The following is a 26517-nucleotide window of genomic DNA, read 5'->3' as shown; positions in this document are numbered from 1 at the left end:
CCCCCTCCCTCCTTCTCTCCCCCCACATGTACATGAATGAAGATGGCATAGTCAGCCCAGCATGGTGGTTCCAGCACTGGGAGGCAGAGGCAGGCAGATCTCTGTGAGTTCGAGGCCAGCCTGGTCCACAAAGAGAGTTCCAGGACAGCCAGGGCTATTACACAAAGAAACCCTGTCTCAAAATACACACACACACACACACACACACACACACACACACACACACACACACACACACACAGAGGCGGGGGGGGGGGGGGAGTCTTTGCGTATAACCCATATAGTCACTGAACTGTAGGTTAGGGACTTGCAAAGGGAACGGGACCTATATAGGCTCAGTGCAGATGCATTACTTTTCCCCAAATATTTTTCCAGTTGAAGTTGGTTAGACCTGCAGATGCAGAAGCCAACTGACTACAGCCTTTTGTCACAACCTCTAGTGACGGTGTGATTCTCTCCACTTTACAGAAGAGGGGACACTCTCAGCGAAGCTTGTGCAGCGGCACATGTGGACGGAAAATTCTCAGCATTGTGACTCTGATCCCAACTGACTAACTGATTCTGAGTAGAAAAGGGAAGGGAGAAGATCCCCAAGAGCCCAGAGTAACTGCTCCAGTGGCTCTTGATGTGTCCAAGTGAACATATACATAATAATGTGTATTAAAATCTGAAAGGTGAGAAAATGGGTCAGTGGGTAATAGTGCTTGCTACATAAGCATGAGTTCAAATCCCCAGCACAGACAGGAAAGCCAGGCATGAGTTCAAATCCCCAGCACAGACAGCAAAGCCGGGCATGAGTTCAAATCCCCACAAAGACAGGAAAGCCAGGCACAGCCAAGCATACTTACAACACTGGGTGGTAGACACAGCAGCTCCTGGGGACTCAGTAGCCAGCCAGCCTAGCCCTAACTGCCAGCATGACTCAGTGAAAGACAGTTTTAAGGGACACCTGATGTCCCCCCTGGCCTCTGCAAACATCAGGAACTATGGAACATGTGCCATGGAAGCCAGGGTGAGGACGATACTTCATTGTCTGTCCCCTCTCCTACAGGGTCTGGCTACGAACCCCAAGAGGGTCTTGAACTGAGCTTAAGTCTCAACTGATCCTCCTGCCTCAGACTCCTCAGCACTGAGCCTAACAGCTCCTGGGTCCTTCTCATGGGCGCAGCTATCCCAGTAGCAGTGGTGGCGGATTATGTGCTCAAAGCCCCACTGCCAGGACTTACTGGGGATCAGGCAAGGCTGCATCTGTGCTTCCTGCTGATCCCCGACTCCCCCGCATGGGATGGATGGGTGTTCTTACTGTCTCCACATTGCTGTAGTGGCTGGGTACAAATCTGTTCTGAATATCAACCACAAATAGGGTTCCTACCAGGTCACCCTGCACACTGACTATTCAATGTGTTGATTTCATTTAATATAGATCTCTTGGCTTAATGTCCCCAAAATACTTCCCCCCACACTGTTGAAACCCCCTTTATTGTTTTGTCTTTTGGGGTTCAGTGAGTGAGGATGCATAGCCCAACCTAACAGCATTGTGAAAACCTCAGCGTGAGTCTACTGAGGAGAAGTGCACTAGCAACACCACACACTTCTATGCTGACCTTCGGTACAGTAATTCGCTTAGGAAATGTACTTCCTGTGATCGTAAATTAATTTCTGAAGTGGAAATTAATAGGCAAGTGAAGACAATTCAATAGCAGACTCAGTCATGCAAACAAGCAGTCTGAAGGGGGGTACAGCACTGAGAATCTACTGTGCACAGCAGCCAGGGAAAGCAGGGCCAGGGAGCTGATCATGTTTTCCATTGATGGCCTTGAACATTTCAGAAGGTCACAGCCAAGTTCAAGGGCTGGAACACTATAATATTCCATGAATTCAGTGGAAAGACCTCCAGTCTCCCTTCCACCCAGTGTGACGATTCTGAGCCAGACCCAGAGAAACAGGACTTTTCATTTGAAATATAAAGCTGGCTCTTCGGTAGAACTCCACAATTCTCCGTTTCTCCTCATCCATAAGGAAGCCTTGAGAACTGGTACCGCACAAGGTTCAGAACACAAACCAGCTCCAGTGAAGGAGCTACATTTCTGATCACTATTTTAGCAAACTAGTAAATGAATACACATTTACAAAAAGGAGCAGATTCTATTCAAGGACTTTAGCCTCGACGTTTCCTTGTTGTTGTTGTGCTGTGTTTTTTCAAGACAGGGTTTCTCTATGTAATAGCCCTGGCTGTCCTGGAACTCTCTTTATAGACCAGGCTGGCCTCGAACTCACAGAGACCCACCTGTCTCTGCCTCCCAAGTGCTGGGATTACAGGTGTGCACCACCATGCCTGGCTTAGTCTTGATAGTCTATGCTACAGTCACCAGAACCTCCTGAGTTTCCACAGTGGCACTTGGCATATTTATTTGCAATGCCTCATCCACATGCATTCCAATTAATAGGTGCTAATTAGTTAAAACAACCATCCGTTACTGGTAACAACTCCAGCCCTGAAGCTTATTTCTTTATTATTCTACCAATCTTTCGGTTCTTCCTATTCAAGGATAGCTCCTAGCCCTTGCTGTACTATGGTCCCCGCATACCCTTAGCCTTTCTTTTTCTTTTTTTTGGTTTTTCGAGACAAGGTCTCTCTGTGTTACCCTTGGCTGTCCTGGACTCACGTTGTAGTCCAGGCTGGCCTCGAACTCACAGCGATCCGCCTGCCTCTGCCTCCCGAGTGCTGGGATTACAGGCGTGCGCCACCACGCCCGCCCTTAGCCTTTCTTTAGTGTGACTTCACAACACTCCCTAGCCTTATGTATTATTACTCCAGCGTTTATTCAATACCTTACTCTATTATTACTTCAGTGCACGCCGTCTTATGCATGTTGATATTATTACTCCAGCACTCTCCTCAGCCTTACTGTATTACACCACTCTAGCACGCCTATGAGCCTTACAACAAACACACTACTTCAGTGCACATCCATCCCTTATTAAATTACCCCAGAACATCCCCAGCCTTACCCTATTATTATTCCAATGCATGCCCAGCCTTACTATGGAGGTTGAGAGTAGTTGGTTACCCCTGTAGCAGTGATGCCACTACTGCAAAGGTGGGTATATCTTGTAAGTAGGTTGTTATGGAAATTCATAGGCTTCCCAGCTGGGTGAGACCACTGATGTCATTTCTTCCCCAGCAGTATCTTCTAGTACTGTGAAAGCTATCCAATAGGGGGAAAGTTTCCAGCAATAGGGCCTTACCATTCAGTTCTGGTGGAAAACCAGGAAGAGTGGAAAGAAGGCTGTACTGTCTTGGCAGCCTCTGAAGCCACCTTGACCAACAACTCATATAGATAATGAGTTTCCATAAAGCGTCTTCACACACCCTTTGACATGGTTAGCTCTACCGTCTCTTCTCTTGACTCCTCTCACCCACCTCCTCCTTAAATCCCTTCATCCCAATATTCCGTCCCTATTTTCATTTTATATGTGTGTTATTATCCCCACCCCTTAAGACACCGCTCCTAATGACTCCACTCCAGTTTATTGGCGTCTGTAGGCACTCCAAGTTAAACACATGTGGCTAAAAATTTCAGGCTAGGGTTCGTATATAAGAGGAAATGCACAGCATTTGTCTTTCTGAATCTGGGTTACCGCAATCAATAAAAGTTTTTCCAGTTTCATGAATTTTTTTTACCTTCCAATCTCTTTTGTTTGTTTGTTTTGAGACAGGGTCTCTCTATTTTGCCCTGGGTATTCCAGAACTCTGTTGAAACTCACATGTAAACCAGTCTGGCCTTGAACTCACTGAGATCTATCCGCCTGCCTCCGCCTTCTAAGTTCCGGGATTAAAGACATGAGTCACCATGCCCATCTAATCTTATAATTTTAACTTGTATACAGCTAAATGAAGTTCTCTTGTGCATATGTGTCACTTGTTTTCTTTTTCCATTCATTAGTCCATAGACATCTAAGCTGATTACATTTCGTGGTTTCTGAAAACAGAGCAGCAATGGCCGTGGATGTACAAGTCTCTTCATGGTAGGATACATGGAGTCCTTTGAATCTGTTTTCAGGACTGGCACAGCTTAGTCAGACCACAGCTCTAATGTGAGGTTTTGGGGGTTTTAATTGCTGCTGTTTTGAACCCTCCAAGCTACCATACAGAGCAGTTTCGCTAGTTTCTACTCCCACCAACAGAGTGTAGTCCCCTTCCCCACATCCACACTGGCATGTGTTGTCATTTGGTTTTTGGTTCTTGTGGTTTTCTTTGGTTTTGGTTTTGGTTTTGGCTTTTCGAGACAGGATTTCTCTGTGTAGCCCTGGATGTCCTGGACTAGACTCACTTCATAGACCAGGCTGTCCCCGAACTCACAGAGTGATCCGCCTGCCTCTGCTTCCCGAGTGCTGAGATTAAAGGTGTGCGCCACCACGGTTTGGTTTTAATCTTCAACAGGGAGGGAGGGACATTTGTCTCTCTTCTGGTCCCATCGTTCTCTCCTTTCCCCAAGTGATGGGGTGAGCATGCCAACTAAGTATGAAGCAGGGCCTTAGAGAGCCCTGAGGAAGAGCAGGGCGGGGCTTGGGAGCTACAGGATGGACACCTGGGTGAAGGTTTTGAGAGGACAGTTATATTAGACACACATGCAAATAAACTGAGGATAATAGGAGCAGCATTCATCACTCCCAGAAACTCCAGCGGCAAAGCTAGAAAGAACCTGACATATGGCACTGGAATTAAAGGCGTGGCCCCATAATGCATTCTATATTAACATATTTTATGATAATTTCCTATGTTTGCAACACATAAATGTAATTGCTATATATTTATAGTATATAAAGGTATATTACATATAATGTATAAGTATTCTGTGTATATACCACGTAAATATATTTTTAATGTGCTGCACACACATCCATATAGCAAACATGTAACCATCCACACACAACGCCACCATGGAGGCCCCAGCTGAATACTTCACATCTCATTTCTTTGTCCTTAAACTAAGATAGGACTGCGTCAGGATGTACTGCTGCCCGCACTGAAAAAAGGAGCCCGCTTTGCAGTGCCAGGGAAGAGCTTCCTGAGGTAACTCAGATGGCATAATGTGTTGAGCTGGTTTTGGATTAGATAACGGAGATCCTCCTCCTGAGCCAGGGGCACCGTGTGCTCTGCGTAGTGCCCGCTTTCTTTCTTCTCTTCTTGCCATAGCAGATGATTCTTGAGCGCTCACACTCTCTGCAACAGATGTCAGGGACTGGGGGGTACTTATAAAACTAAACAATCCCTCTATTCTTAAATTTGTATATATTTGGGGTGCTGGAGGAGATGGCTCAGCAGTTAAGAGCACTTACTGCTCTTACAGAGGCCCCAGCACCCACACGATGGATCGCAGCCATCTGTTACTCCAATTTCAGGGTATCCAACACCCTCTTCTGGCCTCTGAAGGCACCAGGCATGTGGGTGGTTCACAGACATACATGCAGGCAAAACTCCCCCACACATTAAAAAAAATAATAAAAATATTTTTTAAGTTTGTGTGCATTTAAATCTAGACATGAGTCAAGTATAATTTTGTGGGGGAAAACCTTATAAATGTAAAGCCTACACCCAGAGATGTGCACTAAACACTGAGGCATGTAGTTTTTTAGCTGTAGCTCTAAGAGAGAGATTCTACTATGATAAATAATTCAAAGGGGGAAATCACCACAGTTATCGCCATATCTACATTTAGGCTCTATGCTAAGTACTTGCCATTTCACTCAACTCTCACAGTTATAGTAGATAAGTGAGATAGGTCCGTTTACAGCCAAGGAAATAAGATAGGGCAAAAATCAATAAAGTCAAAAACAAAAAGTGATAGAGAAAATTAATGAAAATGTTTGTTACTAGAAAGTCAATAAAACTGGCAAACCTCTATTAAAACAAAGAAGTCAGGGTGATGGCACTCTTCTCCAACATGAGTGTTTAGAAGGCTGAGAGGGCTGGAGAGATGGCTCAAAGGTTATTAGCAGTGGCTGTTCTTCCAAAGGTCCTGAGTGCAATTCTTAGCAACCACACGGTGCCTCACAACCATCTAGAATGAGATCTGGTGCCCTCTTCTGGCATGCAGGTGTACATGCAGGCAGAACACTATACATAAATAAATCTTAGCAAAAAAAAAAAAAAAAAAAAAAAAAAAAAAAAAAAAAAAAGGCTGAGGCAGGTGGACTGCTATAAATTTGAAGGAAGTCTGGGATACACAGTGAGTTATGAGGTAACCTAGGCTAGAGTGAAACCCTGTCTAAAAGCAGAGAGAGAGAGAGAGAGAGAGAGAGAGAGAGAGAGAGAGAGAGAGAGAGAGAGAATGATCACTATCAATAGTCAAATGAAAGACACTGGCAGGATCCTGTGGACTCAAAGCATGACTGGGAAGTATGAATAACTAACTGCACTCCAAGCTCCAAGCACAGGAAACGGAACAAAAAAGAGACAGCTGACTGCTTCGTAAGCTCACCAGCATGGCACGGAGAATCTGAGTAGCCCTACAAGCAGTAGGGAAGTTTTAAAAATAAGCCCCCATGGGCACATGCCTTTGATCCCAGGACTCGGGAGGCAGAGGCAGGTGGATCGCTGTGAGTTTGAGGCCAGCCTGGTCTTCAAAGTGAGTCTAGGACAGCCAAGGCTACACAGAGAAGCCCTGTCTCAAAAAACCAAATAATAATAATAATAATAAAAAATTAAAAAAATAAGCCCCCTCTGACTGGGGATGTAGCTCAGTTGGTAGAGCACTTTTTTTGATTGCACAAGGCCCTGGTTAAATCCTTAGAACCACACAAACATGGCTGCTACTGTGTGCCCATAGTCTCACATTTGGGAGGTAGAGGTAGGAAGACCAGAGGTTCAAAGTCAGCCTCAGCTACATAATGAGTTTGAAGACAGCCTGGGATACAGAAGACCTTGTCTCAAAACAAATAAAAAATGTCCCTCCTTAATTAAAAAAAAAGAAAAAAAAAAAGAAAAAAAGAAAAAAAACTGTAATCACGGAATGTTTCAAAATAAAAAATAAAGAGAAGGGATGTTGCTAAGTGCTACCAAGTACTTGACTATCAGGCTCAAGCCCGGGGTAAGTCCCCAGAACCGTAAAAAGAAAAAAAGACGGTGCGGAAACAAAGCAGAGGCTGGGCCATCACATTTCCAAACCGCACATTCAGCAAAGAACCAGTGCCTAGAATATCCAAAGAACTCACAGAGCCCAGCAGAAACAAACATCACATCATCCAGCCAGAAAGTGGGCAAAGACAGTGACAAACACTTCACTGAAGAAGACAGACAGGTAATGGGAACATGAAAAGATGAGGCACCATTATCATTAGCCAATCAGTGGAATGCCTGTCCTAGGAGCTAAGATGAAAACTAGTGAGGCTCAGGCTGCAGAGGCTCGGGCTCAGCAGTGAAGAGCACCTGTTGCTCTCGCAGAGGATGGGGTTCAGTTCCCAGCACCCACATGGTGGCTCACACCCACCTATAACTCCAGTTCCAGGCAATCAAATATCTTTTCGTGACCTCTCTGGGTACGTGGTGCACACGCATATTGTCCGGTGTACGTACATATGCGCAAATTTAAAAACACTGAACGCACCCCTCTTTTTTTAAGGCCGTAGAGTGAGGACAGTGCTGCTGGTGAAGATGTACAAAGGCTGGACCACTTACACAGCGCTGGTGGGAGGCAGAGGAGCAGAGTAACTGGAGGGCACAGTGTCTGCACGGTCTTAACAAACTACATGCAACGGGACCCATAAATTGCACTCCTGGACATTTTCCCACAGAAATTCTCCTGCAAAATGCTCACCCGAGAGTTGGGAACAGGATCCAGGGGCAAAACACTTGCTGAGCGTGCACATGGCTCTGTATTAGATCTCCAGCACCAACGTGGGGTTGTTTTTTTTTTTTTTTTTTTCATACAGAAACCTTTACACCAGTGTTTGTAACGGCTTAATTCATCACAGTAAAACCCCAGAAACAACCCAGATTCAACGAGCGGACAATCAAAGAAACCGTGGTGCATTCACACTACCAAAGCTATGAGGCAACAGAAGGACAATGTTTAATACACTGAACAGCCTGGATGCGTGTCCAGAGAATTATGCAAAGTGGACAAGGCCAGCCCCAGAGGCTTACATGCTGTGTGACTCCATTCACAAAACATCTTTGAAACACCATGATTACAGAAACAAAGAACAAAATGGCATTAGATGTCAGGGTAGAAGGTGTGGCTGCAAAGGGGCCACATGAGGCGTCCTTGTGGGGTGGAAATGTTCTATGACCTCATTATGTCAGGGTCAATGCTCTGGTTCCGATGTGCTCTATCGTGTTGCAAATGTTAACATCGGGAAAAGCTGGTGAAAGACACGGGGATTCACACATACTACCTGTTGGATGTTGCCTATGGATCTGTAACAGCGAAACAGAAAGCACAAAACATATAACTAGGCAACCATGGAATGTGTTTTTCCTAAACTTAAAAACATGTGAAATATATCTATCTCAACATGCATATTGATTCAACTTTTTATTTTATTTTATTTTAACTTTTTTATTTTAGAAGTGTATATTTTGGGGCTGGAGAGATAGCTCAGAGGTTAAGAGCACTGGCTGCTCTTCCAAAGGGTCCTGAGTTCAATTCCCAGCAACCACATGGTGGCTCACAACCATCTATAATGAGATCTGGTTCCCACATCTGGCCTGCAGGCACACATACAGGCAGGTGTGTACATAATAAAGAATTTTTTTTTTAAGTGATGGCGCATGCCTTTAATCCCAGCACTCGGGAGGCAGAGGCAAGCGGATTGATGTGAGTTTGAGGCCAGCCTGGTCTACAAAGCAAGTCCAGGACAGTGTATATTTTGGAAACCATTTTCTGAACCAGAAAGAGTCACAAATTGCAAAATGACAGAAATGATCAAATGCTAAACTATAATCAGAGGGAAAACTGAGAAGTAGGGATTTGGCACCTAAAATGCACCCTCCAGATGAATTTCCATGAGTCCAAGGCCAGCCAATTCTACATAGAAAATTCTAGACTGCCAAGGCTACATAGCAAGTTCTAGCCAACACTACACAGTGAGTTCCAGGCCAAGGCCACATAGGGAGACCCTGTCTAAAATAAGTTTGTTTTGTTTTGATTTGTTTTGTTTTTTTTCGAGACAGAGTTTCCCTGAGTAGCCCTAAGTGTCCTGGACTCACTTTGTAGACCAGGCTGGCCTTGAACTCACAGAGATCTGCCTGCCTCTGCCTCCCAAGTGCTGGGATTACAGGTGTGTGCCACTGTGCCCAGCTTTAAAAAGTTTTTTTTTTTAATAAATAAAATAAAGATAAAATGTGTCCTCTATTGATTAGGAACAACGAAAACAAGCTAGAAAAAGCTATTTTCATGATGTCTGCAACCCACTAGGTCATCTGAAATTCCTTAAGCATGGTCCATTTCTCTAGAACATTTAAGCAATTGGATCAGGATTACAAATACAGTGAGCTGGCCTTCTGGCAAGCACTGGGGCGTGCCACACCCGAGCCCGAGCGGGAAGCTGTTTTTAATGACCGAGATCACTCTCCAACTCTGTGCTACCTAGAGACACAGGAGCAGCTTTGCAGAACACGATTACCCTGAATCATCCAGTGATGGAACACAGGACCAGCCTTCCTTCAAGGTAATTTACCTGCTCTCGGTTCAAAAAGTCCCTCTTGCAGCCCTGCCCGGCGCTGCTCCCCAGCTGGTACCATCAGTCTCATGTGCAGCAGTTCCCACCGACAGAATCTACACAGTGTGTAAGCATTTCCCTCCTTCTAAGGGAATGAGGTGCCTGCGCATACACGATGCTACTTCATCAGGACCCGGTTTCTTGTTCTTTCTCTTCTATATTTCAGGTAAGGCATTAGATGAAAAATTTTTTCCAGGCACACATATGGACTCATAAGTTTCACTTCAGGACATTAGAAGGATGCTTTTACAAAGTGCGAAAGGAACTGAGCCACAGGGTGAGGTCTCTATGTCCAGAATGCCTTTGCTTTTGATTACACTTCATGGAATACCATGCACGGCAAATAGCTACAGCTGGCTTAGTAAGAACAATATGACCCAGGGCCTCCCCGCCCCCCTCCCCACCCCACCCATACCCTCCTCTCTCTTTCAGATTAAGGGTCAAGGATATCCTGACACAGGTAACAAGTTGGATGGACCTTGAGGACACTATGTCAAGGTAAAGCACAGAAGGACATGCACAGAAGATAGACTAGTGGGTTAGGGATTGTGGGAGGAGACAAGGAGTTGTAGCTCAGTGTATAACAGTGTCATTGAGGCCACGGCAGCCGGAGCTAGAGGACGCAGCTGGTCTCACTGCATCTGCAGACAAGACGCAGAGAACTGGACTGGAGAGACAGCCCAGCAGTTAAGAGCACTTTCCCCACAATCCAGAGGACTGGAGTTTGGATCCCAGCACCCACTAAGAAGTCAGGCATCCCACACATGCCAGTGGCCCCCCCCCCCACTCCTGGCTCCAAGTGGGGCAGATGGGAAGACTGCTGATGTTTGTTGGGTTCCAGGCTAGCTTAGAAAGCACACACCCTAAGTTCAGGGAGAGACGCAGCTTCAAAACAACAGGTGGAGAGTGAAAGAAAAGGATGCCCTATGTCTTCTGACCACTACACACACACACAAGTGTGTTCCTGCACACACACAGGTACACACACACAAGTGTGTTCCTGCACACACACAGGTACACACACACAAGTGTGTTCATGCACACACACAGGTACACACACACAAGTGTGTTCATGCACACACACAGGTACACACACACAAGTGTGTTCATGCACACACACACACAGGCACACACACATAAGCGTGTTCATGCATACACACACAGGCACACACACACACACACAAGTGTGTTCATGCACACACATACAGGCACAGACAGCCTAGAGAGGACCGGAAAGAGATTAAATAAATAAATCTTTTAAAACAACAATAAAGAAAGGCAGAGAGTGATTAATGTTTGTGTTCAGTGGTTTCCCCTTTTTGTGCAGACCAGAACTCACGCCCAGGAATAGTACTGCTCACTTTTAGGGTGAGTCTTGCCACCTCAATTAGCCCATCAAGATAATCACTAACGCCTAGAAGCGAACCCAACAATCCCTCACGGGTGTGTCTTGTCTCCTAGGTGATTTTAGATCCTGTCAGTCAAGTGTTCTTATCATAATCTGAAGACAAACTAACTGTAGAAAATTGAAAATACTGAATTTGAAATTGGTATTTTATCACAAAAAATAAAATAAGTGGTCTTTCCGAAATTATGAAAACAGCATACTCATTCCTAATGCTGCTATCTCGAAGATTTTCCGGATGGACTATGACCCTTGACCTGCCCCACCCACTTCGCTCAGTCCTGCGCCAGGGCCCCTTAAAGCTCAGAATGAACTGTTCTGATGGCATGTCTTCAAGCTGAGCTCATATCCCATCGGATCGCAGGTCTGTACCTGTGCAACTCTATTTGCATAGCTGGTGGTACAGCCACTGCCACAGCAGCTGAGGCACATGTGGCCTGTGACCCTCCTCTAGTCCACTAAGGGAATGAATATTTCCATTTCACACTTTCTTGTAGCAGGGCCTGGCTCCTCTCCTCCCTGCTGTCCACTGCTGACCTCAGCCACCCTCTCAACTGCTGACATCACTGCTGCCTCAGGTGCTCTCCCTGTGGGAGTATTCCAGGGTCTGGCTCCTGACCCTGCGCTATTCAAGACCTCCACTGTCCTTTTTTTCTATACCTGCTCCTACGAGCCACTGTGCTCTGGTTTCCTCTAAGCCTCTGTGGCTTGGTCCCAGCACTTCCTGAATGTGGACAGAGACAGTCGGCTCTTTCCTATCTGTCCTTCCAATCTGTCTTCCGGTCTGAGGGATGAGATGGTATCGCCTGATGGGACTACGGTAAAGAAAAAGCCGGAGACAGCACACGGTAAGCAGTGTCAGCACGTGGAGTAGTGAGTCTACAGAAGAGGATGAAAATGAGGGTTCCACCCTGCAGCGAACCCCAGTATCAGATTCTGGCTCTTAGTCTTCGAGTGCTATGGAGCCTGCCTGAGCCTCTCTTCATTCCTGAGGGTGATGAGCAGAGTGACCTGCTGTGGTGTGGCAGAGGGTGAGCATCTAGCTGGACACACAGGCCAGTCCTCTGGGCTGTCAGTAAAGACAAGAATGACAGGTCAGAGCCAGCTCACTACAGAGTAGTAGGCATGTGTCCTGTGAGGTCATGGATACCTTCTTGGAAACAGCCTTAAAACATAAAAACCAGAATAATGGGTTTTAGTGTGTAGCCCTTGCTGGCTGGCCAAGAACTCACGATATGTAGAGTAGGCAGGCTAGAACTCACAGAGATGACCTGCCTTGGCCTCCTGAGAGCCAGTGTGTGTGTGTGTGTGTGTGTGTGTGTGTGTGTGTGTGTGTGTGTGTGTGTGTGTGATGTGTCATCGGGGGGGGGGGTGGACGGGGTGAGGGGTGTTAAAGGCGTGCCTATTTTGACATTGGAATCATGGCTTTGTCCTCAATGACAAAACTCTAAGATGCCTAAGTGCAGTAAAGTATGACTGGCTCAAAACAGTGCTCAGTCTTAATTTCTACTTTACTTTTAGAAAGCATTGGCATCAGTTTTAAAAGGTGGGGTCCTTTCTAGTCCTGCGTGTACGGTGTGCAGAATCATCTACATAAGCACCTCATCTGCATGAGTACCAGTTCGCTGTCACCCGCTCTATGGGCACAGGACCCTCCTGGTCATGTGCACACACATCTCATCCCTCTGGGGCCTTACCTCGCCAGCCCCACTGCTGCCCTGAGGGGAACTCTGACTCCATTTGCCTTGGCTAACCTGCCAGGAAACTCTCACAACCCCACTTACAGGCAAACACCCCAAAGAAGAGGTAGGATCACAGCAGCATGACTCTTAAGAGCCAAGAGGAAGAAACAGGCTGAGAGTCTATCCACAGACGAACAGGTAAAGAAGATGTGGAAAGAGCATACATCTGAATAACATCTGGCTTTAAATGGAAGGAAATTGGGCTGGGTGTGGCGGCACACACCTTTAATCCCAGCACTCGGGAGGCAGAGGTAGGCGGATCTCTGTGAGTTTAAGGCTAGCCTGGTCTACAAAGAGAGTCCAGACCAACCAAGTCTACAGAGAAACCCTGTCTCAAAAAACCAATAAATAAATAAATAAATAAATAAACAAGTAAATAAAAAGTTAGGAAGGAAGGAAATCCCTACACATGTGGCAACATGGATGCCGGTGAGGACAGCTTACACAATGAAGGAAGCCAGCCTCACTCAACACGCACTGTGCGATCTTACTCTAAGGAACCGCAGGTGGTCCATGCCCAGAGACAGAGCCCAGAATGGGTTCTGCAGGGGCTGGGTGGGCCGGATGTTTGATGAGTGCAGGGCTTCGGTTCTGTACGATGAAGAGACCTGGAGAAAGCTGTATGGCCACGTGGGTGTGCGCAGCGCCTCCACACGCACTGAACTCAGAGGAGCTCGGCGGTAGAGCGTCTGCCTCGGGTTCGCAAAGCACAGCCAAAGCAAAGCAGTCACAAAGGCACCAGTGAAGGGAATGGGCTGCATCCTTAAAATTAGGTAGAAGGGGGCCAGCAAGGTAGCTCAGCAGGCAATCGCACTGGCCACCAAGCCTGGTAACCTGAGTTCAATCATCAGGACCCACGTGGTAAGAGGAAACTGACTCCACCTCCACATGCACACTATGAGAAATGCACGCACACATTTACAAAATAAATGAATAAGATATGATTTTTTTTTAATGTCTAAAAGAGATAGTTTTATGTGTATTTTATTACGGTGTTTAAAAAAAGGGGGGGGGGGCTGGAGAGATGGCTCAGTGGTTAAGAGCACTGACTGCTCTTCCAGAGGTCCTGAGTTCAATTCCCAGCAACCACATGGTGGTTCACAACCATCTATAACATGATCTAATGTGCACTGTATACATAATAAATAAATCTAAAAAAAAAAAAAAGGATTATGCTGATTGGCTTTACCCTTCAAAGCATCTCCAGAGCCTAGCCCCAGACCATAAGGAGTTGCTTCCTCGTTTATGACAGCGGCAAACCATCTGGTCTATTCTCAACAGACAGCTGAAGGGTTCCTTAGGAAATGAACTTGGGGGCTATCCCTATTCCAGAGAACCATGCAGAAGGAACCATGCCTGCCTGCCCTGCTATTGGTTCCCGGACTGTGCTGGACACCGGTGGGCACAGGCCATTGCTCCAGCTGGCAACTCTGCCACTGTGGTCCTGTCCGGTGACCATCTAGCCCACGTTCTCCCTTTGTCATGTTCTGCTCAGGGGGCTCAACAGGAGGCAACAATCTTTGTCCTGGAATCCTTTCCCCAGAACCGTGCTGAGCATGGAGTAAGTGTTCAAAAATACTTGTTGAATTAAAGTATTCTGAAGTCAACAGCTCCTCAGAGAACCAAGACTCAATAGCATGTCAGTATTTTGGACAAGGCTGCCACCTGGTGGCTACATTCTACCACAGCAGGCTCTTCCCCAAGTCCAGTTGACTTGAGAGGCTCTTGGCACAAGTACTCTAAAACTGCCTTACTCTGCAGTCTGCATCACTGGGGAAGAAGAGACGCATATAAAGGGCATCTTGGGGGAAAGAGGAAGAAGACCTAGCAAACTCCGATCAGTAACAGAAAGGCCGAAGGTGGGTGCTCAGCGTGGACTTGAGATGGGCAAGGCTGATAGGAACCCCAACCCATGTGATGGTTCAGACTCTGTGAAACAGCATAGAGTTCTGAGAAAGAACTACCAACAAGCAGAGAGAGGCCAGTGACCAAGAGGAGACAGGCAGGGCAGCAGGTGGCAGGACTGCAGGTGGCAGGAGAGCAGGTGGCAGGGCTGCAGGTGGCAGGGCTGCAGGTGGCAGGGGAGCAGGTGGCAAGACTGCAGGTGGCAGGGGAGCAGGTGGCAGAGCTGCAGGTGGCAGGGCTGCAGGTGGTAAGGGAGCAGGTGGCAGGGCTGCAGGTGGTAGGGCTGTAGGTGGCAGGGTGCAGGTGGCAGGGCTGCAGGTGACAGGGCTGCAGGTGGCAGGGTGCAGGTGGCAGGGCTGCAGGTGGTAAGGGAGCAGGTGACAGGGCTGCAGGTGGTGGGTTTGACCTAGGAGATACTGCATTGTTTGTTCTTGTGGAAGCAAACACTAAAAGAGAAGGCTTCCCAAGTTTAGGCAGCTCCCATTCTGCCTGTCAGTCTTCTGGTTGGTGTTAAATGTGAGTCTGAGGTTACGACTCAGCATGCAGAGGGGCTTGAGATGTGACATTGGCTAGCTGTAGGTTTAGAACCACAGTGCACAGCCAATCTAAACAAAGAAATGATGGGCAGTGCAGGTGATTGGCCAGACTAGGTCTGATCACATGCGATGCACATTTGTGCCTTTCCTTTTCCCTGTGACGACAAGAGGTCCCACAAGGAGCAAATTAAGGGGAGAGCGGGTTAATTTGGGCTCATGGTTTGAGGTGCAGCCCATCATGTCAGGAAGGCACACTGATGGGAGTGTGGGTGTGGGTGTCACGAGGTGGTCAGGAAGCAGAGCTGGAGTTCACCTCACTTTCTCCTTTTCCCACAAGGCCCCACCTCATCTATGTGTCTCCCAGATTATTTCAATCCAGTCAGTATCATGTGTGCGTATGTGTGTGTGTATGAATTTAAAAATTTTTAAAAAATTAACCAGGAGTCCGTGATTTCCTAGAATTCCCTTCACAGATGAATTTTCAGAGAATTGCATTAAGTCTTGCAAGCATGTAAGATGATGCCTTCACACACACACACACACACACACACACACACACACAGAGAGAGAGAGAGAGAGAGAGAGAGAGAGGGAAGATGAGTGTTTGGGGTGTCGGTTAGTGCTAGACCAAACTTGCCAGTGCTGAGGTGAGAGGCAAGCAGTGCCTCATTTGGCTTTGCACATAGGCAGTAGGGATGGGACTCAGGTCTTCCTTACGTTTGCACAGCGAGCAGAGTACCCCCGAGACAGAAAATGAGATAAGATCCAACTTTTTTTTTTTTTTTTTGGTTTTTCGAGACAGGGTAAGATCCAACTTTACTTTTCAGAGTTACCCAGTTTTAATTTAACTTACTTTACTTAACATCTTTTTTTCAGTCCTTAGAGTTGAACTCAGTGCCTCTTACCAGCGGAACCAGAGCATGACCCCGAGCCACACTCACAGGTTCCAACTTGACATAAAGCACCTTTATCCTGTACCAAATGTGCCTGTGGACCTTGGCCTTCCTCCAGCATGCCGTGGCTCCGCGGCGCTGCCTCTGTGTGCTGAAGCTGGCCCTTTGCTGTTCTTCAGCATTTCCCTGGGACATCGTCACTAGCTCAGGGCTTCCCAGGCCCCGCCTACCCACTCCAGATGCCCTGTACACATGATTACCAGCATCTCTGCCCTCTATCCACTAGGGGGAAGTATAACCTCCCAGTCAGAGCAACCCAAAATACCTCCGCCTGCAGCTGCTGTGGAACCACTTCCAGCTCCACACTGATATGTTAATTAGGATGCAAATGAATTGATGGAATAACTTAGACGCCCTCAATACATTTAATATGCAGCACTACTAAATTTAGTCTTTACTATATTTTATTCTTCCTATCCCAAACCCACACATCTCCTCCCTTTTATTCACAAGGACATAGCTGTATTCTTCAAAAGGCTGTTAGACTTTGATTACTATATCGGCTCTTACATAACTATATTTATTGCATAGCGTTCCGCCTGCCACAACTTCTCTTAAATAACATCATTTCTTCCCATATTACACTTTTTTAACCAGCTGCTGATCAGAGAACTATTTACTTTTTTCCTTTCAGACAAGGTACCACGTAGCGCCCAGGATGGCCTTTGCGCTCCTGATCTTCCTGTGTCCGCCTTCTGAGTGCTATTTGCTTATTTTTTGAGATGAACTCTCTGTCCGACTTACCTAGCCTCGAACTTGTAGGTTCAGGAGAGCATCTGGGAGCACAGGTAGGTGTTGTCACATGCCGCAAGATCCATAGTTTTTTGCTAGAAGTGCCCGCCCCCAAGCCTAACAAGAGTTTGCTCCTAAGCCAGACCGGTGGCTAATTGTGACAGTTGCATCTCCCGTATCTATCAAGATGGCTGTGTGGCTTTCCTTTACCTATGATATATGCCTGGCAGGCTATATAATGATAACAACCACCCACTGGTTCATTTTTCAAAAGATTTAAGTTTATTTGTACGCATGCTTTGCCTGAATGTATGTATGTATGTCTGTGCATCACATGTGTGTGGTCCCCGTGGAGGTCAGGAGAGAGTATTGGATCCCCTGGAACTGAAGTTACAGACAGTTGTGAGCCATCATGTGGGTGCTGAGAACTGAACCTGGGTCCTCCGGAAGAGCAGCCAATGCTTAACCACTGAGCCATTTTCCAAGCCCCTCACACTCACTCATTCTTAGATGGTTGTGCTGTCTGCTGCTGTCCTTTTAAAATTTCTTGGATATCATTTGCGGACATTTTAATGTCTCATTTTGGCACTAATATTGAGAATAGGGCTGCCGTTAATTTTTAAATAATTAATTTTAATGGCATCTGTTAACTTTGGAAGCAGTAGTAGAGGCTTGCTTGGAGAAAATAGCCTTCACTTTTGTTTGTTGTACTTAGTACAAGTTCAGTCCTTAAAACAGCTAAGTTATCATATAGAAACATGGGCAACCTTACAACCAAAGCCACATCCAGTCCTCACATTAAGCTTCTTGAAGGCTGAGTAAATTAAAATATACCTTTAGAATGTTATGTTTCTGGGAAATGGGTTGAAAGCAGAAAGTGTAGTACCCATCAACACCGATCATGGTCAAAGACCTCAGCTGTCCCTCATCTTGGGCCTCTCCATGATCCACAGCCATCCGTTGCCATCACCCAGGATGACCCTGGAGTTACAGCACCTTGCCAAAATTACACACACACACACACACACACACACACACACACACAGACACACACAACAAGTGGATTCCTGGGGTGACAGGGCAAACCACTGCCTTTCCATTCTCCACCTGTCTCCCCAATGTACAAACTCTGCAGGTTAGGACTATGCCCCCAGATCAGACCCAGGCCAGGATGATCAGAGGACAGATCTTGAGTCAAAATGAGCCTCCATAAAACAGGATGGCCACCAAGGTCCCTCCTACCTGGGTTGCTCCTCAGGCGGCTCTCAGTGAGCTCGGAGATGGCTCCAGAGGTTGAGGTCTTCTTCAGGCGCACTGCCCCTGAGGAGGCGCTGCCAGGTTTGGTGAGCATGTCCTCGCTGCTGGCTCTCTTGAGCTAGAGAGAAGTTGGAGGGAAGGTGAAAGGACAAAGTCACAGTGAAGAATTCTATACCCACCTGTGCCCAGGAGTTTAGGTAGAATAACAGAAGGGGAAAAGGTTCTTAGCTCAGCCCATTACAGCATGGAGCAGCTGATAATTAAACAGAGGCAAAGAACAGTGCTTAGCCTGGCCCAGGAAGTCACACTCTGCCTTCAGTGAATAAGCGAGGGGGCTAAAGACATTACTATTGGCCTACTATGTGTGCTCTGACACACTAAGACTGATCAATCAATTTTAACCCTATAAAACCCAACACAATGGCTAGGACACATGAGGAAGAAAAACCTCAGATGACTCTATCAAATTCCTACATTTAAGATAGAAAGGACTCCTTTATTAAAAATACCCTGAAAAAAAATAAAAATAAAAATACCCTGGCCTTTATCCAGGGCCCTGAAGCCTAAGCTTGGGAGCCAGCTGGTTCGACACAACACAGTCTTTCACGTATATGCATTTAGTCCAAAGTCTTTGCTGAGACTAAGGGCAATCTGTCTAGCTGCTGCTCTGTGTACACGCTCCTGTTTGTGCAGGAGTGTGACAAGCATGTGGAGGTCAGAAGACAACCACTTTACACCTTGTTTCTGACGAAGGGTCTCTCGCAGCCTAGGACTTGCCCAGTAGAGTAGATTGGTTCATCTCGGCTGTCAACTTGACATCCTTGGGAAGACGGATCCTCGGTTGGGCCATGAGTACATCCGTATGGCAGAAGACTGGCCCATGGACGTGTCTGTGGGGCATTTTCTTGATTGCTGGTTGATATAGGAAGGCCCAGCTCACTGTGGGCAATACCGGCCTATGTCCTTGGCCCTGGGCTCTATAAGGAATCTAGCAGCTCAAAGGCTAGGGAGCAAGCCAGCAAGCAGCATCCCTCTATCTACCATTTCCCAAGAGGCCCTGTTGCTTGAGTTCTTGCTCTGCTTTGGCTCACAGTTCGGGGAAAACAGTCCCATGATGGCTGGAAAGGACCAGCGACAAGAGGCTGCTTGCCTACTCCTCAGCAGATCAGCATGGGCATGAGGGCATGAGGGAAGGTGCAGCTCAGATGTCTCTCTCCTTTTTCTTTATTATTCGGTAAGTTTTCCCACTTCCAGAAAAGCCTTTCCAGCTATACCCAAAGGTGTGTCTCACTAATCTCACTAATGCTCTAAACACTCAAGTTTGTCCCCTCCATGTGCAGGCATGTGTACCTGTGTGTACACAGCGAGTTCCAGGCCAGCCAGGGCTACACAGTGAGTATGTGCGCGGAGATGAGAGAACAGCATCAGGTGCTCCTCAAGAGCTGTGGACATGCTTTTGAGATGGTCGTTCACATGGTAAGGTTTGGGCCTTACCACATAAATCAGGCTGGCCAGTGAGCCCAGGGTCTGCCTGTTTCTGTCTCCCCAGTGCTGAGATTATCAGTTCATGGCACTACACCTGGTCTCCTTTTTGTTGTTGTTGTTTGTTTTAGGTTTTTTCGAGACAGGGTTTCTCTGTGTAATAGCTCTGGCTGTCCTAGACTCACTTTGTAGACTGGGCTGGCCTCAAACTCACAGAGATCTGTCTGCCTTTGCCTCTCGAGTGCTGGGATAACAGGTACATGTGCACCACTCCCGGCTGGCGCGCGCGCGTGCGTGCTCGCGCTCTCTCTCTCTCTCTCTCTCTCTCTCTCTCTCTCTCTCTCTCTCTCATTTTAATGCGGGTCTGGGGCTTGACTTCAGGTCTCATGCTGACAGTTGACCAACTGAGCTAGTTCCTCAGCCAAGTTCCTTTGTTTTGTTTTGTTTTGTTTTGGTGTTTGGGGTGAAGCCCAGGGCCACACATATGTCAAGAGCATGCACTGAGGGCACAAAAATGCCTCAGCGGCTAAAGGTGCTTGATTCCCAAACCTGATGGCCTAAGTTCAATCCCCAGGACTGACATGGTGGACAGGGAGTCAATTCCTACAAGCTATCTCCTGACACCGCCAACCCACGACGCACACAACTAAGTCGATAGATACTGCGGTAATAACTAAAAACACTGCAGTGAGGGCTTAAGGAGATGGCTCAGCGGATAAAGAGGGCTTGACGTGCAAACACGAGGACTGGAGTTCGCATCTCAGAACCCACATGAAAGACGGGTAGGCAGGCATGGAAGTCTGCCCATAACCCTAGCACTTGGTGGGCAAAGACAGGACCGCCAGGCTTGGTGAGCCAAGTCAGAGAGCCCAGGTTTCACTAGGAGACCTTGCTCCGAGTAAATAAAGTGGAGAGCAATTGAGGGAGACTCAAGGTCATGCCCTCTGGTTACACAAACATACACGCACCTCACACATACACAGACATGCCTATACGTGCACACATACCAGACACACGACAAGTAAGATGTGTGTGGAGCTGCTGCTCCCCAGCGGCCAGCAGAGCTTGTAAGGGGAACTGCTTATGTCCTCGTCATCTACGCCAAGGAGTTCTGAATGAGAAAGCAGTTTTTTTACTGAAGCTTTCCCGAGATGCAGGATGCAACACAGTGGAGCCCACCATCCCTTGGAAATGAAGCTCCAGATCTACTCACTCTTATCAGTCACAGGGCGCCCCTGAGGAGAGAGAGCACCTGCCTCAGTTCTTCCTCCCTTTGTGGCTTTGTTCCCTGTTACCCAGAGGCAGCTCAGCTTTCATCTTGGTTTCTGGCTCACTATGGAAGATCCCCAAGAAGGTGGGCTCAGGTGTCACTTTGGTATGTGTAGTAAGTACTCACACTAAGTGCTCCCTGGGAGTTAAGCTGCTGAGTCCCTGAGCTCACAAAGGAAAAGCTTTAAATACCTCACAGACTAAAGGAGCTAAGACACCCCCCTGCATTTAACAGAGGTGAGAGAAAAACCTCAAAGCTCCATTGTCATCAGCTGCAACAGAAACCAGTCTCTAGTGGGAGGTGACTCCTTGTCTGTGGTCCTATCTATCAGCTGCGGCGAGGGTTTCTTTCCACGTACAGGCCTGACTGTGGCTCTTCTCGAACTCAACACCAACCACCAAGTTGCTGGATTTCAGGTTGAGGCAGACATTTCCAGGGACTGTGACAATGTTTAGAGCAGCCTGTCTGTGGAATTCGAATGCTACTCACCTCGTAAATTTATAGTGTCTGGCAGCTACATTAAAAAGTAAACTAAAGCAAATAAAGAATCTGTGGTGACGCCTTTAATCCCTGCGCTCGGGAGGCAGAGGCAGGTGGATCCCTGAGTTCGAAACCAGCCTGCTCTACAGAGTGAGTTCCAGGACAGCCAGAGAAACCCTGTATTGAAAAATCAATCAATCAATCAATCAATCAACCAATCATAAAGACACTGTGGTGGCCTGGCAGGACAGCTCACTGGGAAAAGTGCTGCTTGCTGCACAAGCCTGACAATCAGAGTTTAGTCCTGAGAACCATGGTGGCAGGAAAGGACAGACTCCAAACAATTCCACACACCTGTCCCAGCCCCACAATAATAATAGTAATACATTTTAAAAATAAACTTAATACAGCATGGGGTGGTGCACGCCTTTAATCTTAGCACTTGGGAGGCAGAGGCAGGCAGATGTCTGTGAGTTCAAGGCCGGCCTGGTCTACAAAGTGAGTTCTAGGACAGCAAGGGCCACATAGGGAGACCCTGTTTTAGGAAAGAAAGAGGATTGGGAGGTGGTGGCACATGCCTTTAATTCCAGCACTCAGGGAAGCAGAAGCAGGTGGATTTCTGAGTTTGAGGCCAGCCTGCTTGGTCTTACACGGTGAGTTCCAGGACAGCCAGGGCTACACAGAGAAACCCTATCTCATAAAACCACTATAATGAGAGGAAAAAAAAAGGAAGGAAGGAGGAATGAAGGGAGGGAGGTAGGGAGGGAAGAAAGAAAGATACAGATAGTCAGACAATCAGTTCTGATTCCCAGCATCCACATAAAAGCAGCCCTGGGAGAACAGAGACAGGTGGATGCCTGGAGCCCATTGGCCAGCCAGCCTAGCCAACTGGTAAGCTCCTGGTTTAATAAGTCTGTCTCAAAATCTAAGGCAGATAGCAATCAAATAAGATCCCTGCCGGGCATGATGGCACACACCTTTAATCCCAGCACTTGGGAGGCAGAGTCAGGTAGATCAGTGTGAGTTTGAGGCCAGCCCAGTCTATAAAGTGAGTCCAGAACAGCCAAGGCTACACAGAGAAACTCAGTCTCGAGAACAAAACAACAGATCCCTGATGTTGACCTCTGGTCTACACACACACATAAATGCACACCCACACACACCCCCCAAATGAATACACACATACAAAAAAAAAAAGGAATTTATATATTATAAGTTAATCTACCAAAATATTATCAATACTTAATATCTGATCAATATAAAATGCTCCAAGTCATTTAACGAAGGGATATTCTGAGAAATGCATAGTTAGGTAATTCTTTCGTGGTGCAAACACTGTAGGATGTACTCCCACACATCACTGCACAACAAGCTATATGGTATATAGAGAGAATATATGGATATTATGCATGTACGTGTGTGTGTATAAATAGGTACTCTTTCTGGGGTCATGATGAATGAACAACACAGGATTAAATCAAGTGCAAGAGAAAGGATATACTCAGGAGACGCAGTCAACAGCACCTATGAACGAGAGACTACCACACAGCCTCACATAGTGATTACAGCACCCTTCTCTCTCTGTAAGCAGGTATGCACCAGAATAGTTACTAATGCAAATACGTAAACCAGAAACACAGCTGTCTGAAACTTCATTACACTGAGTAGATAGCTGGGTGTGCCATTATGTCATATGACTCACGAAGCGGGCACACAAACATGTTACCTCACACACGTGAGCAAGGCACTGTGCTCTGACAATACAATGGCCATGCCTCTAGGCCACAGAAGTCCTTCAGTCCCATTAGAATCTTACAGTGCCCTCGCTTGCGTGTCCATCACTGGCTGAAGTGACATTTCGTGGCTCATGGATGTCTATTAGTGCATTCTTCTGCAATTTTGGGTACTAACTCTCTAAACCTGGCCTAAGAGCATATCTCCATTTAAAATGGCCACATCCTAAGGGCTCCAGTGCCACAGGTGGCTAGTGACAATCATGGTGAGAGCATTCTGTAGGAACTATTACAGAACACTGCTTGGGTCTCAAGGCTCAGGCAAGGAGCCCATACTGGAAGGCTGCACACCTTCCAGAATATCCTGCTACAGTACATGCTGGGAAAGCCTGATGTCTCCAAACAGGTCCCTAGCTACAGGGTCTGGCAGCCTGTGCAGGGCCAGCATAAGACAAACATCTAGGCTCTGTTTCCCTTTGTTACTTTCCTTTCCTTTTGTCATCGAATAGGAAATGAACAAAAAGGCGACTAGGTCTTCCAAGAGATGCAGGAAGTCAGTAGCCTGGCCAAATGCTTCCTATGCACACTGGGCAAGGCTGGGGGCATCAGGAGGTGACACAGAAGCAGTGGGAAGGGGTGAAGAGAGACCAGCTCTAGCGTCCAGTCCTTGGCCCAGGCAGCCCTTCTGAGATGCATTCCTGAACCCTTGTCCCAGAGATGTGGGAACCTGGGGGCCTGTTCATTGTACTGTCATCCTTGGACTGAGCCAAACTCGACTCAAAAACAGCAGGAGAAAAAATAGCACCTGTATATAAAATTTGGATTATTCTCCTTGTCCTTATTCCTAAAACAGCACAGTGTAACAGCTATTCACATCAAAATAGGCATTACAAGTAAACCAGAGATGCTGGAGTGTAAGGCACAGCGAACGGCTTGCAGGTCTGAGGAAAATACCACAGCGTTTCGGAGAAGGCCCCTGAGCACCCACAGACTCCGGCATCCACAGGTATCCTGGAGGAAGGACGCCTGCAGACAGCGAGGTTCAACTTGAATTTCTTGTCTGTTCATTGAAACCCAAACTAATGTTTTGTCGATGTAACTAGGTAAGCCCTGACTCCCGGCGCTGGCCCTCCATTGTGGCTGGAGTGGTGTGGCCCGTGCAGAGCAATGCTGCTGCTTCAATGCCACGAGGAGGGAGCCCAGCGGCATCCTCGCCCATCCCTCCTGCGTCTCCTGCCTTGCTCTTCCAGCTCCTGCAGCTCAGCCGGCATCTGAAATTAGGCATTCAGTTCTATTTTGGGTGGATTCGATTCGGTTTCCTGTTTGTGAACAGTTAAGGCACCCACATCCAGTGCCTTGAGACAAACATCACAGTGCTGCCGGGAGATGGGCTGCAGACTCCAACTGCCCCGTCTGCTCGCAAGTTTTCACAAGGGAAGGAGATCTACTTGGTTCTCTATCATCACCATTCCCTCCTCTCCTCTTCTGGAGTTTCAGTGGTGTTTGGCCACCTTTGGCTGGAAAGGACAGGGCTGGCGAGGTGCGGGTGCAGTTCAGTTCCGACAACCACCCTTCCCTAGACCCAGCTGTTCTCATCATAATATCAGGCCAAGAAAGCTCATGCTATCCTCAGAAACACTCTGATACTTTTTTTTTTTTTTAAGATTTATTTATTTATTACATATACAGTATTCTTCCTGCACGTATGTCTGCACACCAGAAGAGGGCACCAGATCTCATTCTAGATGGTTATAAGTTACCACATGGTTGCTCAGAATTGAACTCAGGACCTCTGGAAGAACAGAGAGTGCTTTGTTTTGTTTTGTTTTTCCAGACAAGGTTTTTCTGTGTAGCCTTGGCTGTCCTGAACTCACTTTGTAGACCAGGCTGGCTTTGAACTCACAAAGATCTGCCTGCATCTGCCTCCCCAAGTGCTAGGACATCTCTTCAGGCCCCAACCTTTTTTTTTTTTTTTTTTTTAAAGATTTATTTATTAAGTATACAATGTTCTGCCTGCATGCCAGACAAGGGCAGCAGAGCACATTATAGATGGTTGTGAGCCACCATGTGGTTGCTGGGAACTGAACTCAGGACCTCTGGAAGAGCAGTCAGTGCTCTTAACCTCTGAGCTATCTCTCCAGGCCAAGGCCACACTTCTTAATCCTTCCCAAATAGTTATACAAACTGGGGGCCAAGTATTCAAACATATGAGACTATGGGGGTCATTCTCATTCAAAGTACCTCAGAATGTTTGGATAAGTCATGAGATATCATTACTTTTATCCACCTAAAGTTGCATATCATACATAAAGCATATATATATATATATATATATATATATATATAAAACAGTACCAGCATAAGAAACCCCCTTTTTTGTTTGTTAGTCAGGGGAGTCCAAGATACTCCCAAAACAATATAGGCTTTGCCTTGGCTGGCTCCCAGAGATCGAAGGTCCCTATTTCTGAAGGCACCACGTACTTCAGACACAGGACTCAGAGGATGCAAGCACATTGGACTTGAAAGCTAGTGAGCCTAGCCACCCACTCGGGGTTAGTGAGGTCATGGGTCTCACTACCACCACTCTACAAAGCCATCATAATTCCTAATTGTATCCTAAGTATATCCTTTGTGGTGGTTTGAATGGCCCCCAAAGATTCTTGCATTTGAATGGTTGGCCATAGGGAGTTATGTCACTATAGAGGCAGACTTTGAGGTCTTATATACTCACGCTACACCCAGTGCGGAAGACAGTCTTTCCCTGCTGCCTGTGGATCAAGATCTCTCAGCTCCTTCTCCAGCACCGTGTCTGCCTGCATGCTGCCATGCTTCTGGCCATGATGATAATAGACTAAACTTCTGAAACTGTAAGGCAGCCTCAACTAAATGATTTCTTTTATAAGAGTTGCCGTGCTCACGGTGTCTCTTCACAGCAATAAAACCCTAACTAGAACATCCGTATACACATAGATAATTATAGCTCTCGCTCCTCATGAAATAAATTTCTTTTTGCAATAGACAGAGACTATTACAGAAAACCACAGCCAGTCAAAATGCAGAGAACGACTGGTTGTGGGCATTTTACAAGCCAGAGGATTAAGAAATCTGCAGTGAGGCCGTGTCTCCTAGAAATGACAGGGAAGCCTCACCCACGAGTCTTCACCTTTTATGGCTGCCTAAACAAAGCCTGAACAAGAAGACATCGATAGACATGCTGACACGGAAGGGGACAATCTCGAGGGGTCCTACACACACACAAACACACACACACACACACAAAGAACTATAGGTAACTA

The 26517-nt window shown here is 46.9% G+C and overlaps 1 protein-coding gene across 1 annotated transcript in view; it reads right to left on the bottom strand.

Moving 5' to 3' along the window:
- The window catches only part of Specc1 (sperm antigen with calponin homology and coiled-coil domains 1), a 247034-nt gene that overhangs the window by 155839 nt on the left and 64678 nt on the right, over window positions 1–26517 (bottom strand). The window contains 1 exon segment of the mRNA XM_051168370.1: window positions 18242–18374. Within this exon segment, the coding sequence (XP_051024327.1) occupies window positions 18242–18374 (133 nt within the window).

The sequence above is a fragment of the Acomys russatus genome, chromosome 25 (assembly GCF_903995435.1).
Source record: "Acomys russatus chromosome 25, mAcoRus1.1, whole genome shotgun sequence".
In the NCBI taxonomy this organism is placed as follows: domain Eukaryota; kingdom Metazoa; phylum Chordata; class Mammalia; order Rodentia; family Muridae; genus Acomys; species Acomys russatus.
Note: the sequence above shows the minus strand (reverse complement) of the source record. Positions and strands in the feature narration are given on the sequence as shown.